The sequence below is a fragment of the Cavia porcellus genome, unplaced genomic scaffold (genome assembly GCF_034190915.1).
Source record: "Cavia porcellus strain 051 isolate PalLab524CR breed Dunkin Hartley unplaced genomic scaffold, mCavPor4.1 scaffold_2, whole genome shotgun sequence".
NCBI lineage: Eukaryota > Metazoa > Chordata > Mammalia > Rodentia > Caviidae > Cavia > Cavia porcellus.
The window spans coordinates 110,941,902-110,955,711 of record NW_026947485.1 but is presented as its reverse complement, the minus strand read 5'-3'; the positions used below and the strand labels follow the sequence as shown (position 1 = coordinate 110,955,711).

Sequence of the window (13,810 nt, the reverse complement as noted above, 5' to 3'; positions counted from 1 at the left end):
ACCTAATAAATAAATGGGTGGTCCAGAGAAGTCTTTGTCATAGCCCTCGGAGTCTCGAGCTCAGCTAAAGGGTTTTGACCCTCCTGGAGCCCTAAAACCATATAATTTATCTCAATTTATTGAACCCTCCACTGTACACTCGTTTGGGAGATTGGGGATCTAGGTTAGGACTTGATATCCTGTGCTCCTGTCCTGCAGTCTCCATTTATGCCTCCTATGGGCAGAGCTAACACAATGTCAGCTGACAAATAGAAATTGAGATATGCATAACTGTAGCTACAACCTCACAGAACCTATCAGAGAAAGATAGATGTGTGGCTGAGACATGATAGTCATAATTTTCTTCAATACAAGTGACTCAAAACAAATTAAATATGACACTATTTAATATGATATCTTGATGAGAATAGTTTTATAAAACACATAGATCTGATCAGATTGAACTGAAATCACTTTCAAATTGAGATACAAGTTACTACTGAATGATATTTATACAAAGTGCTTCCTCTGTGTCAAGCACTCTTCCCAACAGATTAGACAGACTATCTCAATCCTCTTACAGATGGAAAAATTTGAGGCTTAAAGAGATTACACAAACTAGCCATTTACAGACTGGGGGTAGAGAGAACAAGGCCACACCAGCAAGCAAGCCCAGTCTGGGAATAAATGCCATGAACAGGTTGCCACTGGACTAGAACAGACAGACCCCAGCCTCTCCCTGTGAGTTAGCACCAATCGCAGACCAGGGGTAGAGAGATCAAAGCCACACCAGCAAGCAATGCCAGGCTAAGAATGAGCACCATGTGTGGGCTGCCAGATTGGAACAGCCAGACCCCAGCCCCTTCTGGCACATGGGCTGGCAAACAAGAAGGACCAACCAATCCCAGACATACCTGTAAGCAACTGGCTTATCTGGAGAAACACAGACTGTGGTGGTAGCCATGGAGGTGAAATGCAATTGGATGCTGTGGTGCTTTGATGCTTCACTAACACTGCAGGTCTAGAGCCAGTGGTCTGATCACAGGTTCAGAGGATATCGGTATGCAGTGTGGCATGTAAGGGGATCTCTTTCTGAGGGTTGCAGCCATTGCTGATTCCCTATGGTCTTGTTTTGGAAGTCCTATATAGTTTCCATTGTTTTCATGGGTTGGGTTTTATTTTCTTTTGTTTTGTTTGATTATGTCAAATCTGAAGGCAGGAGCAGCTATTTCATAGGGGATTTAGCTCAGGGGCTTAAGTGCTTGCCTGGTAAGCACAAGTTCATGAGTTTGATCCCTGGTACCAAAAAAGAAAAAAAAGTACAAAGATAGCAAGATATATTATGGTAGCAATTTTGGATTTACTATTGGTTTGTTCTGAAGTCCTTTATTGCATTCATTGTTTTGTTTTTATTGTTTCTATTCTATTCTTTTCTGTTTGATTTTTACTATGTCTGAAGTTATCTGAAGCTATTTTGAAGACATGGTATATGAAGGCATTATGGTAACAATTGTTGATTTTGTAATCTTTTGAAGTCCTATATATCTTATACTGGTCTGTTTTGATTGGTTTTATTTTGTTGTGTACTCTTTGAAATAAAAAGAAAAGAGACTGTACTAACTGCTCAAGGTCACAGCTTCAAAGTAGGGATGACAGAATTTTTATGGCTAGTTTGACTTAAAAGACTAAGACTGAACTCCTAGATACAGGTGTGTCCTAACAGCCTGTCCCTTTACTAGTTAGATGGCCCACCTTTCCCACGCAGTGATTACACTCTGGATATGAGCATAACAACTCTGTACTTTAGCTAGACATTTGCCTCCCATGTGCTGTGTGACCACTTGGTAGCTAAGAAGTTAATAGCTCCTGAAGCTTTCCGCACTTCAACAAACCAAACAACAATGAGGACCAAAATATGTTCTCATCTCCAAAGACAGATTCCTGGGGTCATACACCTGCACTAAAGCCTGTTCTAGATGTTAGAATCCCTGCAGTGACATTTTAATAAACAGTTGCCCAGCAGCTATTTGAACACTTTCACGATCTGCCATATGCCGATATACAGAGCAGGTCTCTAGACATTTGACAGCTGTTACTAAATGTTACTAAAATGTTCCTACTTGCAGAAAGCTGAAACCTATTACTTTATTGCCTCCACTTTAAAATTTCTTATTTTGCTTTCCTGAGCAATGAAATTTGCTTCTCACTTGCTTGAAGATTCCCTTGGTGTTGTGGTAAGATGCTCATGTGCTGTTACCAGCAGCAAAATTCCAAATAATATGTCGAAGTGGGTGAGAATAACTCAGATTTGTTATTGAGGAAGAGATTTGTAGGGGAAGATTCATTGGTGGTTAAGAGTACATTTTATTTTGTACCAGGAATTGAACTGATGACTTCATGCTTGCCAGACAGTCACTGAGCCATTGAGCTATATCCCTGACCCAGAGCTCAGATTTTTAAAATCACATAGATTTGAATTCAAATCCTGGCTTAGTCATATCTTAGTTGTGACCATGTGTTAGTGCTGCAACTTTGGTCAAGTTGTTTAAATGAATGAGCATGGTAGTCCCAATCCTACAATGTATCAAGAGGATTCAATCAGCAAAGGCTTATGGGCACTCACCTTGACCACGCAGATGTGTAAGAAACGAGATCTAGTTGAGTGTTGTGATTCATCCCTACAATTCAATCACTAAAGGAGCTAAAGCTGGAGGATCATCATGAGTTCAGAGCCAGCCTAGGCTACATAGTGAGTTCAAGACCAGCCTAAACTATACCATGAGATACTAAATAAACGAAAGAAAGAAAAAAAAAAAAAGAAATGAGATTTGTACAGTGGGTTGATGAATGCCACAAATTTCATTTTGTTTAAAAAGTTGCCGGAGTATAAAATCATTATTTACCCAGCCCCAAAAGATTTATTTTAGAGTTACATAACATACTACTTTCTGAAAAACATTAGCTCACTGAAAACAAAAAAATATATATTGCATTTGGAGTCAGAAGAATTTAAGGTCTTGTTTAGCTGCTTATTCTGTGATCTTAAATAATGGTCTGAGTCCTGATTTTTTTGTTTATAAAATGCAGGAAAGGAGTATGTAGCAATTAGAATCAGTAGGAGGGAATACCAATCTGAAAAGCATAGCTCAGAGTGAAAAAAATAAAAGGTGACTAGCAGAATGAGAAATTTGGTGATGCCATTTTGTAAAATCAAAGCAACCACAGGCAATACGCAAAACCTATGCAGCAAGTGACAGGATTATCTTTGAGAGGACAAGAATGCAAGTGAGCTAGATGTTCAAAAAGGATTGATAAATAAAGACAGCTGAAGGGTTTCAAACATTTTGAAATTATAAGTAATATGCAAACAATGATGCTTCCCTACCTTCTTCTTAAGGTTACTCCAAGGAGTTGATAAGATTATGCATGTGAAAACGAAAGCTAATTTATTATTGTCATTAAGATCTCTATACTGGATAGAGGACTGAACTGCAGGAAGCTGTTACTTAGGCAGTGCCCTTAAAGCCTTGTCCTGGCTTCAGAGTCTGCAGTAAGATGACATCAGAATCCTTCTTCAGGCGGGTGGCAGTCTCCCCTCACTCCTGGAGACATCACTTGATGGCATAGCCAGAGTCAGAGCAGTCTCTTCCCATGGACCTGCTGCAAGCACCCCATTCTGGCCCCCGAAAGAAGAGACCCAGGAAGGCAGGTGCCTTGATGGTTTCAGGTGCTCATGAGGTCCGGTTTGGAGATTTGGTCCTCTTCATTTTGGAGAAGAAAATGGGAAGCACTCGCAGAGCCTTCCTCATGGATCTGGCCCGCAGCAAAGGCTTCAGGGTTGAGGACGAGCTCAGGTAGGAGAGCACTACTTCACTCTAAGTAGGCAGAGGTTGTGGACAGCCTCTTGGGCACCTGTGGAGCCTGTATGGAACAGCTGATGTTCCCACTGCAACAGCAGAGATCTAAAATCAAAGAGTGAATCTGACTCAGTTCAGGGAAACAAGATAAATGGACACTGAAAGTAATTATATTAAAACTAGTTGGCACTAGCAGATAAGGCAAACTAGTTTTGCCTTTTAATATTAAGAAATGAGTGATTTAAGGGTCCTAACCAAAAAACTGGTGGGGAAATTTCATGCTGAAGTACTCATTTTCGTTCTTAATCAAACTGAACAAAATACCACTAAAATCAAAAGTCATCAGGTACTTTATGAGAAGAATGGGCTTGTTGTGTGGCTTTTCACTAAACACCTGGCTGTGCTCAGGTGGCCAGTGTCTGATGGACTGTGCTAAGTGACTAGCTGACCCACCACAGGCTTTTCTGAACAACAGACCAAGTGGGGCTCAGCGAGGGATGCTGGTTAAAGATTCAGTTTTAATCTGCTCACCTCATTACAACAGTTATCCTCGTGATTTTCCTATGAGTTATACAAGCTTTTTACTGCTTTCAGATTTAAAAAAAAGTTAGTCCAGAAACAAGTGATATGAGGACCATTATATAAATGATGGTTCCAGACAGAATGGATGGTCTATGCAACGGGGACAGAGTCAGATCCATGCGATTTCCTGACTTTAGTGGTCCAAAGAACAGATTGACCACGATTTTTCTCTCAAGAAAAATTATAAGAATTCTATGTGAAAATATATTCTTATTTTTGTTTAAGTCTTTGATATTTAAAATCTAAAATTGTCAAGAAGTTTTTGCTGATTAAATGTCAGCTTCAAAGTTTTGGAACAACAATTCAGAATAATGAGATATATTAAATCTTACAGCACTTTAACTCATAAGACACTGATATTTTTTCTTTTGCTTAATGGTCCATTCAGGAACGACTGAATTTCTCTCAGCTCTCTCGGATTTGTTTCCCTTTACATAGTCTCTTTTTCCCTTTTCTGCCCCTCACTTCTCTTGTTAAACTCCTGAAGCCACTTTCAATCTCATTCTTAACAACCTCTCCACAAAGCGTAAGCATTTCATCTAATTGTTAAGTTGCCTCATCATACAGACATATAGTGTTAAGAGTTAGGAAAGGTAAAGAGTAGAGGTAAAGAGGTCAAAAGCCAGAAATTTTAAAAAAGAAAGAAAGAAATTTTAAAGCATTAATTAAAAGTCTTAGCAAGTATTGAACTTTTCTTCACAATTGGAAGAAGAAAGAAAGAGAGAGAGTGACAGAAATTCGCAAGTGCTAGGCAGAAAGGTGAAAGCCAGCCAGTCAGGACTCACAGGGAAAGTTTTCTGTTGAACATCCACAACTTCCAGCTTCCCCACAGATGCAGCAATGAATCTGTACACGGTAGCTAGCGTAGGTACTTAGCGAGATTCTAAGTGGCAAGTTTCTTCTGTTTACAGGACAGCCTGAGACAGCTCCATGCTCCAGAAGCCTGCTGCCAGGGACCAAGGCCAGCTGTTCAGGCTACAGAGGAAACGGGGCCCAGGGAGCAAACTGCGGCTATGCATGTGATGGGGCAAAGTTCCCAGGCTGGTAGCTCAAAACACATTAAACACACATGTGCTCTCTGGAGCAAAACAAAACCACAGGAAGTAGAAGTCTAAGATCTCAAACAGAATATCCGTACATAAATATACACACTTAAATTGTAAAGGAAAATAAAAATGATTATAGGGGGAAACCTAAAGAAAAGAAATCTAGAGATCTGTGCATGTGAAATCTAGAGACTCCAAATCCTGGCTGGGACCATTCCCAAGCAGGGGTTTGGGACAGAGTCCCCTCTTTTATACCGACCTTAGTGTCCTGGTAAAGGGACTATCTTACATAATGGCCAAATGAAATGATAGATGACAAAGCACTTTCTTAATTTTAAACTAATACAAATGTAAAGTGTGATTATTTTCTTAATTATCTGAATCCACTGATATTACAGAGAAACTGTAAAAAAAGGTTTCTCTCTCCACAGCATAAACTAGGTCAAATGAGCTAGCAAAGCAGAGCAAAGACAGGAAGCAAACTGACTTATCACAATGTTTCCAGGCATTTTTTAGAATGAATAGGGAGTAATGAAGTAAGACTACCACTTTCTATTTTTTATGCTTTCTAATTTTTACTATGATAAGCATGTATTTTAAAAATAACAAAGATACCGGTATTTGAAGTAAAGGACACTTCTCAGCAGTGAAGGTGGTAGCTCAGTGTGTAAAATTCACATCTTAGCAATGAAAAGGAGACTGATATGCTCTAACCAGGCAACAGTTTGCTTCCTTTCTATGCACTAATAGGAGGATCATGAAAAATCTGATTCCTGCTCTCTCTGAACCTGAGCATACGTATTAAAATGGTATACCTCAATTCACTGAAGAGATTAGTGCTATTTGATTTTCTTTGGCATGTATGTACCATATTTGGGTGGCTTCATTAACAATTATATTATAAGAGACATGCTATTTCATGGACTACAGGAAAATTGTTCTTGTATTTTTCTTTTCTTCAGTTTTCATTTATTATCAGTATGTGTCTGTGTTACATAATGGTGCCATTTCTAAGTAGAAGTGACACATGTACACAATGTGTCTTTGTTCCTATTTCACCCCAGTTGCCTCCCCCTCCCTGTCTTCCCTTCCCCCCTCCTTCCATCTTTGGTCCCCTTCCTATTTGAAAAGATCTATCTCCCTACTTCCTATGATCTATATTTTATTTTTCTCTTTATTATACTTTGGGTTTCTCATATAAGAAAAACCACACGATTTTTAAGATTGTGTGTCTGATTTGTTTCACTTATTATGTCTCAAAGTGCAACTATTTTCACACAAATGACTCGAGTAATTTTCTTTATAGCAGAGTGGTACTGCATTGTGTGTGAATAGCACACTTCCTGTTAATGGACCTTTAGGCTACTTCCAAGATTCAGCTATTATGAATTATTCTGCAGTAAACGTGGGTATGCATGTACCACAATAATGTGATACATGCATATTAAGTCTTTTGGGAAAATATCTAGATAGGGAATAGATGAATCTAATGAATTTTTAGTTTTCTTTTTTAGATGAATCCTCATGCTGATTTCCTCTAGCAGTTGTGTTAGTTTATATTCTCATCAACTTTTCCCCCACAGCCTCACTAGTGTTTGCTATTATTTGAGTTCTTGGTGATAGCCATTCTTTCTGAGGTAAGATGGAATTTTAGTGTTGCTTTAATTTGCATTTCTTTAGTGTCTAGTGGTATCAAATATCTTTTCATGTGTTTATTGGCCATTTGTACTTCTTCTTTTGAGAAGTGCCCATTCCTTTCATTTGCCTACATTTTAACTGGGTCTTTCATTTTGAGGGTGTTTAGTTACTTTTCTCACTACAGACAAAATATCTAACATCCAAAGGTAAAGGAGGAAAGGTTTATTTCAGCTCTCTGTTTGTGGAGGTTTCAGTACACCGTCAGCTGGCTCCCGGGCAGGGTGGCATGGCACAGGGGCACCGCAGGGGAGGAAACAGCCCACAGCAAAGCAGGGCAACAGAAGGCAGCACAGCAGTGAGGAAGCTTCTTTCTGTTCTTCTGTATTCCATTAGGCTACCTGCCTTTGGGGTGGGTACCCTTAATCCCAGCACCACACACCCTAATCCAGTCACCTTTGGGAGATATCTAGGTACAACCATAAGGGGATGGGGTAAACTTTTCTGAGCTGTTTAAATAGTCTAAATACTAGTCCTGTGTCTGAGGAATAACTGGCAGAAATTTCTTTTTATTCTGTAGGTCGGCTCTTTGCTCTGGTAGTTGTTTGCTGTGCGGAAGATTTTTAATTTGAATATGATCACATCAGTTCACCCTTGGTAATTTCTTTTGCCACTGGGGCTCTCTTCAGAAAGTCCTTGCCCATGCTTGTGTCTTCAAGAATTTTACGTATTTTATCTTCCAGCAGATTAAGTGATTCTATTTTAATATTTAAATGTTTGATCCTTTTAAACTTTAATTTAGTATATGGTGAGATGCATGGGTCTAGATTCAATCTTCTGCCTATGGATAGCCATTTTGGGAAACTGGTTCTTAAAACATAAATCAGGAGAGGTGTCGAGGCTCTTAAGGAACTTTTTCACACTGATGAAAAAGATTCTGAATTGTACTCAGTGACCAATATCCTAAATTTTAGAACAGCATCACACTCTTTGACTCACTTAGGGAAGGCTAGAGAAGAATCAGAATCTACCTTTTGTCATTTTCTCATTTCGTCCTGAGTTCCAATACATTGACTTTGTTCCATCATTAACCCTCTTTTATGAACACATTAGCTAAACTCCCTTTTGTATTTTGATCCAAATTCTGATGTTGAGGCAGAAAGAGCTGTAACCGGAAAGGTGACCTCCACATTAACATCTACCTATCAGTTTCACATTTGCTAGATTTTGTTGTTCAAGCAGTTAGAAACCCATGAAATAATACTATCCTCTCACCAAGACCTCCACAATCTAACTACAGTGGAAGGCATTGCCTTTGGTGAAAGCAAGATGCAGCATCAGAGTACCATTAACAAAAAGAGCTTTCTTAGTAGCCACTGTGTATAATGTTTGTCAGTAGTAGCTGGAGATAGAAGTTCTACAAGTAAGGAGTTTACAATCAGCCCGGCTAGTCAGAAAGTGTCCCTTTATTGTCACCTCACTGAAAAAAAAAGCAAACCATATATTTCATATATATATATATATATATATATATATATATATATATACATACACACACACATATACATACTAGTCTTTCTTTTACAAAAATGAAGAAGAGAAAGGAGAGAGCTGGGTTGAAGAGAGAGAGACAGAGATAGAGACAAAGACAGAAAGACAAGAGAAAGAGAGACAGAGATAGAAAGACAGAAACCGAGAGACAGAGGAAAACTAACATTTCTCATCTACTTCTGCTTTTTTTGCACTATTTTGGTTTAATTTATCTAAGCTAGCTACTTGTACATTCCATTCTTTCACTATATGACATTTGAAATGTGATTCCTACCTCACTAATTATTCCAAACTATTGTGTCTGAGGGCCCTAGGATCTCGTGGTAACAAAGCCCATGTTTTTTGCACCTGAATGTTAGCAGAGATTCTGACTTCATCAAATTTGAGCACTATGTTTAGCAATTGAAGGCCATGTCTCTAGGTTGGCACCATTCAAAACGCCTTCTGAGAAAGATAATGGCTGCCAAAAAAATCTATTGTTTGTTCTAGTCAAATTCCAACAAGGGGCAAATATGCCCCTGAAGACTCTCTCAGACAGTTGCTTTGAAACTTGCAATTCTAAATTCTTGCAATTCCCGTTGAGACGTGATGGAGTACTAACAAGTACACTGTTACCCTCAGAACTACTTTCCAACTCTTTAAAATAGAGGCATTCAAGGAGCTAACTCTCATTCCCAGCCTCTGTGGGAGGAGAAAGTCTCACTTCATCAGGCATCGTGCTCTAATTCACATAACAGAAATTTTCTTCCTTCAGGTGAGCACCAACTAAAAAATTCCTTGATTGCTGATTTGCGTCTTCCACTATTTTGTATTTCCAGGACACAATAAATATTGTATAAGGGGAGCACTAACAGAAATCTTTGTTGGTGGGGTTTCTCTTTGCTTCCATTGAAGACAGCAGTACCCTTCCAATGGTACCTGTGTAGATACATTATGAAGATCTAACCAAGAAAAGCTTCAATTAACAAGGTCTATATGGTCTCCCCCACAGACAAACTCCCATTACCTTTCATGTCTTTCTCAGTACACTCCAGCCTTTCCTTCCCACAGGGTTGAGAACAGGTTACACTTCTTCCCTATAGCAATATAAAATCTGTCCTTACTGCTTTGAATAGTCTCCAGCTTTGTTTATATTTGACAATGTTTTATCACCTCAAATTGTGTTTAAAACCAAAATATTCAAACCAATTGTTTGCAAAATAAACAGAACACTAGATGAAAGAAATCGATTACCTCTGTAGAAAATAAAGATATTGAAGTGGTTCATCTCCATGCCCTTCAAGGTCCAACATCCAATACAACTTTGTTGACTTTTTTTAATGCATTTTCTTACCTTCTCTCCCCAATCTTGCACATCTGCCCTTATATTTGTCTCCTCCCAGGACCTAAGGTCCCTAGAACCTCCTAGAAAAGAGGACTTGTGCCCTGCGATGGTGCAAGTTTCATTGCAGAGTCAGCTTCCTGATCATCTCATCCAGTTAACCCAACTCCACGAGTCTACCAGGTAGAATTCATTTGCGTAACAGACAATTTTCTTACACATAGTAGGCTTCAAGAAATATTTGCTCAGAAAATGATTCACCTGATGAATATGAAACCAACCCAAGGAACATATGCTTGCCAACAATAATTTTTATAGTTAAAAATATTTTCCTATAATGCATGAGTATTACATTTTTCATTAGCAATCTAATTAAAACTTTACTTTTGCAAACTCAAGAACAAGGAGTGTAAACTTTAGTCATGCTGCAGTCCAAATTACTTTCTATTTCAAACTTCATGAACTTTAATAACAATGTTCATAATCCTATTTAATGTAGGCCCCCCTAAAACCGAAGGTAATATCCTCTAGGCTGTAGAGAACAGGGCTGGAAATAGAAACTTGTCTTTGTGATACTCATGAGAATATGGGACAAAGCTGCTTTGCTTTTTTCAGTTTCAAGGATTCTGAAACACACTAATTGCTAAGGGAAACAGACAGGAGAATTTAAAAGCCTCCAACAGAGTAACTTAACTGTAAATTACTGAAGTGATTATTTGCAAAATTAAGTCTTATGTCAGATGGGAAGAGTCCAGTACGACTTTCATCAGGAAACGTAATAGTCATAAGGACAGCTGAAAAACCAGGAAGCCTAAGGAGTCAGATGGCAGGCAGGGTGGGAAGCCTGACTGGGGCAGAAAAGGTGCTGCTTGGGGCTGGGGATTTAGCTCAGCGGCATAAGCTCCTGCCTTGCAAGCAGGCAGTCGTGAGTTGGATCCCTAGTACCAATAAAAAGGAAAAAGACAAAAAAAAAAAAAAAGAAAGAAAAAGAAAGAAAAGGTACTGCTTTCCTCTTCACAAGGGTTCCTCTGAATAACAGAGAAGGACAGGACCCCCTAGGGAAAGAGGATTGGGAAGAGCTAAGAAATTGGCATCTGAGAAAAAATTCAAAAGTAAGATTTATAAGTTAATTCCACAATCCAAGCTTTTGGACATCTGCAGGCTACATGTAAAACTCTTATGATGTCTTTTAAATTTACATGTAAATTATATTCATAATGTGTTTCTTCACTGACACATGATAACTGTCGATACATGTATTACACTATACCACATAAATGTGTAATAATCATTGTCAGTGATGAGGCTCAGCCAAGTCTCAATCCAGGTAGCATCCTTTGGGTTTCAGGGTTCATTTCTCACCCACACCAAGTTCAAAAAAGCCCCCATAATATTAAAATGATTGGTAATGCAAATCTTTTCTATTTGTCTTTCTGATTTGCTATGAAAATTTCATAACCAGAAAAAAAGTTAATTTAAAATTAGTTCAGTCTCACAAAAACCCCAAAAGTTTAATGTCATTAAAAACCAGGTGTGTGGTGTCCTTTAAAAAATAATTCCTGGCGCTGAAGGAATTATTTTGTTTATAATTTGGGCAAATTGGGGAGGATAAGCTAATCTGTCCCATACCCTCCATTACTCAGGAGCACTCCACTTCATAGAAGGTATAAAACAAAAGCCAGGAAATACACATAGATTCAACCAAGGGCTGTCCAGAGGGCTGAAAATCTGGAGTTCTCCTTGGTGTCTGGCCTTTAGAGGTGGCAATTCACACTGTCATCATGAGGAAATCTGGAAATCCTAGTTTTTAAAGAACCATCTTACCTTCTCAGTTACAAAGAGTAGTTAGCATTTCCATCTTCTTACACATTTTGTCATTTCTTTGCATTTGAAACCTCGGAGACTCTCTTCTAGTTCTTCATGAAGTGCTAACAGGTTATCATGAAATACACTCACACTGCTTGCGCACTAGTATGTCCACCCTGCCTCTAGTGATTCTAGAGGTGAACATTAGAACAGATTCCTCATTTTAACAACATTTGGTAATTGTTTTCCAGTCTCTGTTTTATCTTCCCTTGCTGTCTTTCTCCTAATGGCCCCTAAATTAAATCATTAGAAAAAATTTAGCTTTGTCTTAAAAGTAATACCATGAAAATTATAGTCTGATCAGTATAATTTATACATACAGATAAACACATAGGTATTTTGAACATTCAGGTGTGCACCCCTTACAATTATCTCATGGGCCTGCAGAGAATTGAGTGCTAAGCTGAAAAAGACTGCTGTCAGTGAGCCCGAGGGCCAATGTGGGGATGGAATCTAGGCTAGGGCAGACGGACAGAAGATATTTCTCCATCGCAGAATTTCTCAAAGCGTGATTCTTAGACAGGGGAATGGTTTTAAAATATGGTTGCTGCACAGAGAGGCAGGAAATATTTTTCCTTTTCCTTCATCTGGGAGGGCTGGTGGCTGCTTCAGTGGGGTACAATGGAAGTCACCCTGTATAATTTTTGAGGCTGGGTCATGAAAGGTCATGAGGTTTCTCCTATGACACTTCTGTAAGAAGCTTGAGTATCCCCTTAGAGGAGCATGGAGGTGCTTGAAACAATTGTAATTTATCCTAGAATTCTACCGATTGTCATTGTTTTCGTCTGTTTTGCATTGCTATAGCAAAATATCAGAGGCTGGGCCATTTATAAACACTTAACTCACAGTTCTGGAGGTCCAAAAATGTGGTACCAGCGTTCAGTCAGCTCTGATGAGACACCAAGGCAGACGATATCACAGTGGTGGGAGCAGATATAAGAGCTGTCACATGATAAGCCAGGAAGAGAGAGCAGGAGGGGTCAAGCTTGTTCTTGTTTTTTTTGTTTTCATGGTATGGAGATTAAATCTAGATGTTCTCTGCCTTTGAGCTACATCTCTATACTAGTTAATTAATTAGTAGATAGTTAGACAAGCTCTGGCTAGGTTGCCCAGGGTGGCCTTAATCTTATGATCCTCCTGCCTTAGCCTCCCAAGTAGCTGGGATTGTAGTAGGCATGTGCCACCATAGCGAGCTGGCTCACTCTTTCATATCGACTCAGCCTTGGGAGACTAATCACATTCCATGCACACTAGCTTAATTCCTTCAGAGAACTATGCCCACAATGACCTAATTACTTCCTACTAGGCCTCACCTCTTGTTATCACCTCCCATACTGTCCCACTGAGGACCAGTGTTTCAACAGATAGACCCTTGAAGCAACACACTCAAGCCATATGGAGCATCCATATGTTTTCCCTCACCATCAGCATACACTATAGAAGGATCACCCAGCCATGCCTCCCTGAACTTCGGACCCACAACACTGAGATGCGTATAGCAAAATCATTGCCTTCTTAGGCCATTACATTTTTAGAGTATTGGTTATACATTTTGGGAGCACTGGTCTGTGAATATAGAGGAACAGACCAACCATATCAGAATCACCAATGGGGCTTATTTAAATGTATGTGGTAGGCCTTGGCTAAGATTTAGGGAATTTAAACAGAGCCAGAAGAGCCTGGCAGCCTCCCTGCTGGTCTTCTAACTTGGGATATAATCATGACAATTATCTTTTGGGCCTTCTGTGACAATTCTATATGTCCAGTGGTCTTATTGTCCATACATTGGACATAAAATAACAAAACATAAATTCTACATGGCAGCCACCGTGGCAATGTGTCTGAAAGTGACATAGGACATTTAGTCCATTTATAATGAGGCTGGATGCTACCCAGCAGGATATTGTTTCTTCTGCAGGAAGAAGGGAAAGGAGCAGTTTCATCCTTGCCTTAGAACAAGCACAAAATCACAG

The 13,810-nt window shown here is 39.2% G+C and overlaps 2 protein-coding genes across 5 annotated transcripts in view; one reads left to right on the top strand and one right to left on the bottom strand.

The window, feature by feature from the left end:
- Blnk (B cell linker) overlaps nucleotides 1-3,515 on the bottom strand; it is a 102,630-nt gene extending 99,115 nt beyond the window's left edge. The window contains exon 1 of the mRNA XM_063245147.1: nucleotides 3,365-3,515. The gene's annotated coding sequence lies outside the window, so the exon portion shown is untranslated. The remainder of the gene's footprint in view (nucleotides 1-3,364) is intronic.
- Nucleotides 3,516-3,630: 115 nt separating this feature from the next.
- Nucleotides 3,631-13,810, top strand: part of Dntt (DNA nucleotidylexotransferase) — a 39,590-nt gene continuing 29,410 nt past the window's right edge. For all 4 annotated transcript variants that reach the window (XM_063245142.1, XM_003479764.4, XM_063245141.1 and 1 more), the window contains exon 1: nucleotides 3,631-3,833. In XM_063245142.1, the coding sequence (XP_063101212.1) occupies nucleotides 3,631-3,833 (203 nt within the window). The remainder of the gene's footprint in view (nucleotides 3,834-13,810) is intronic.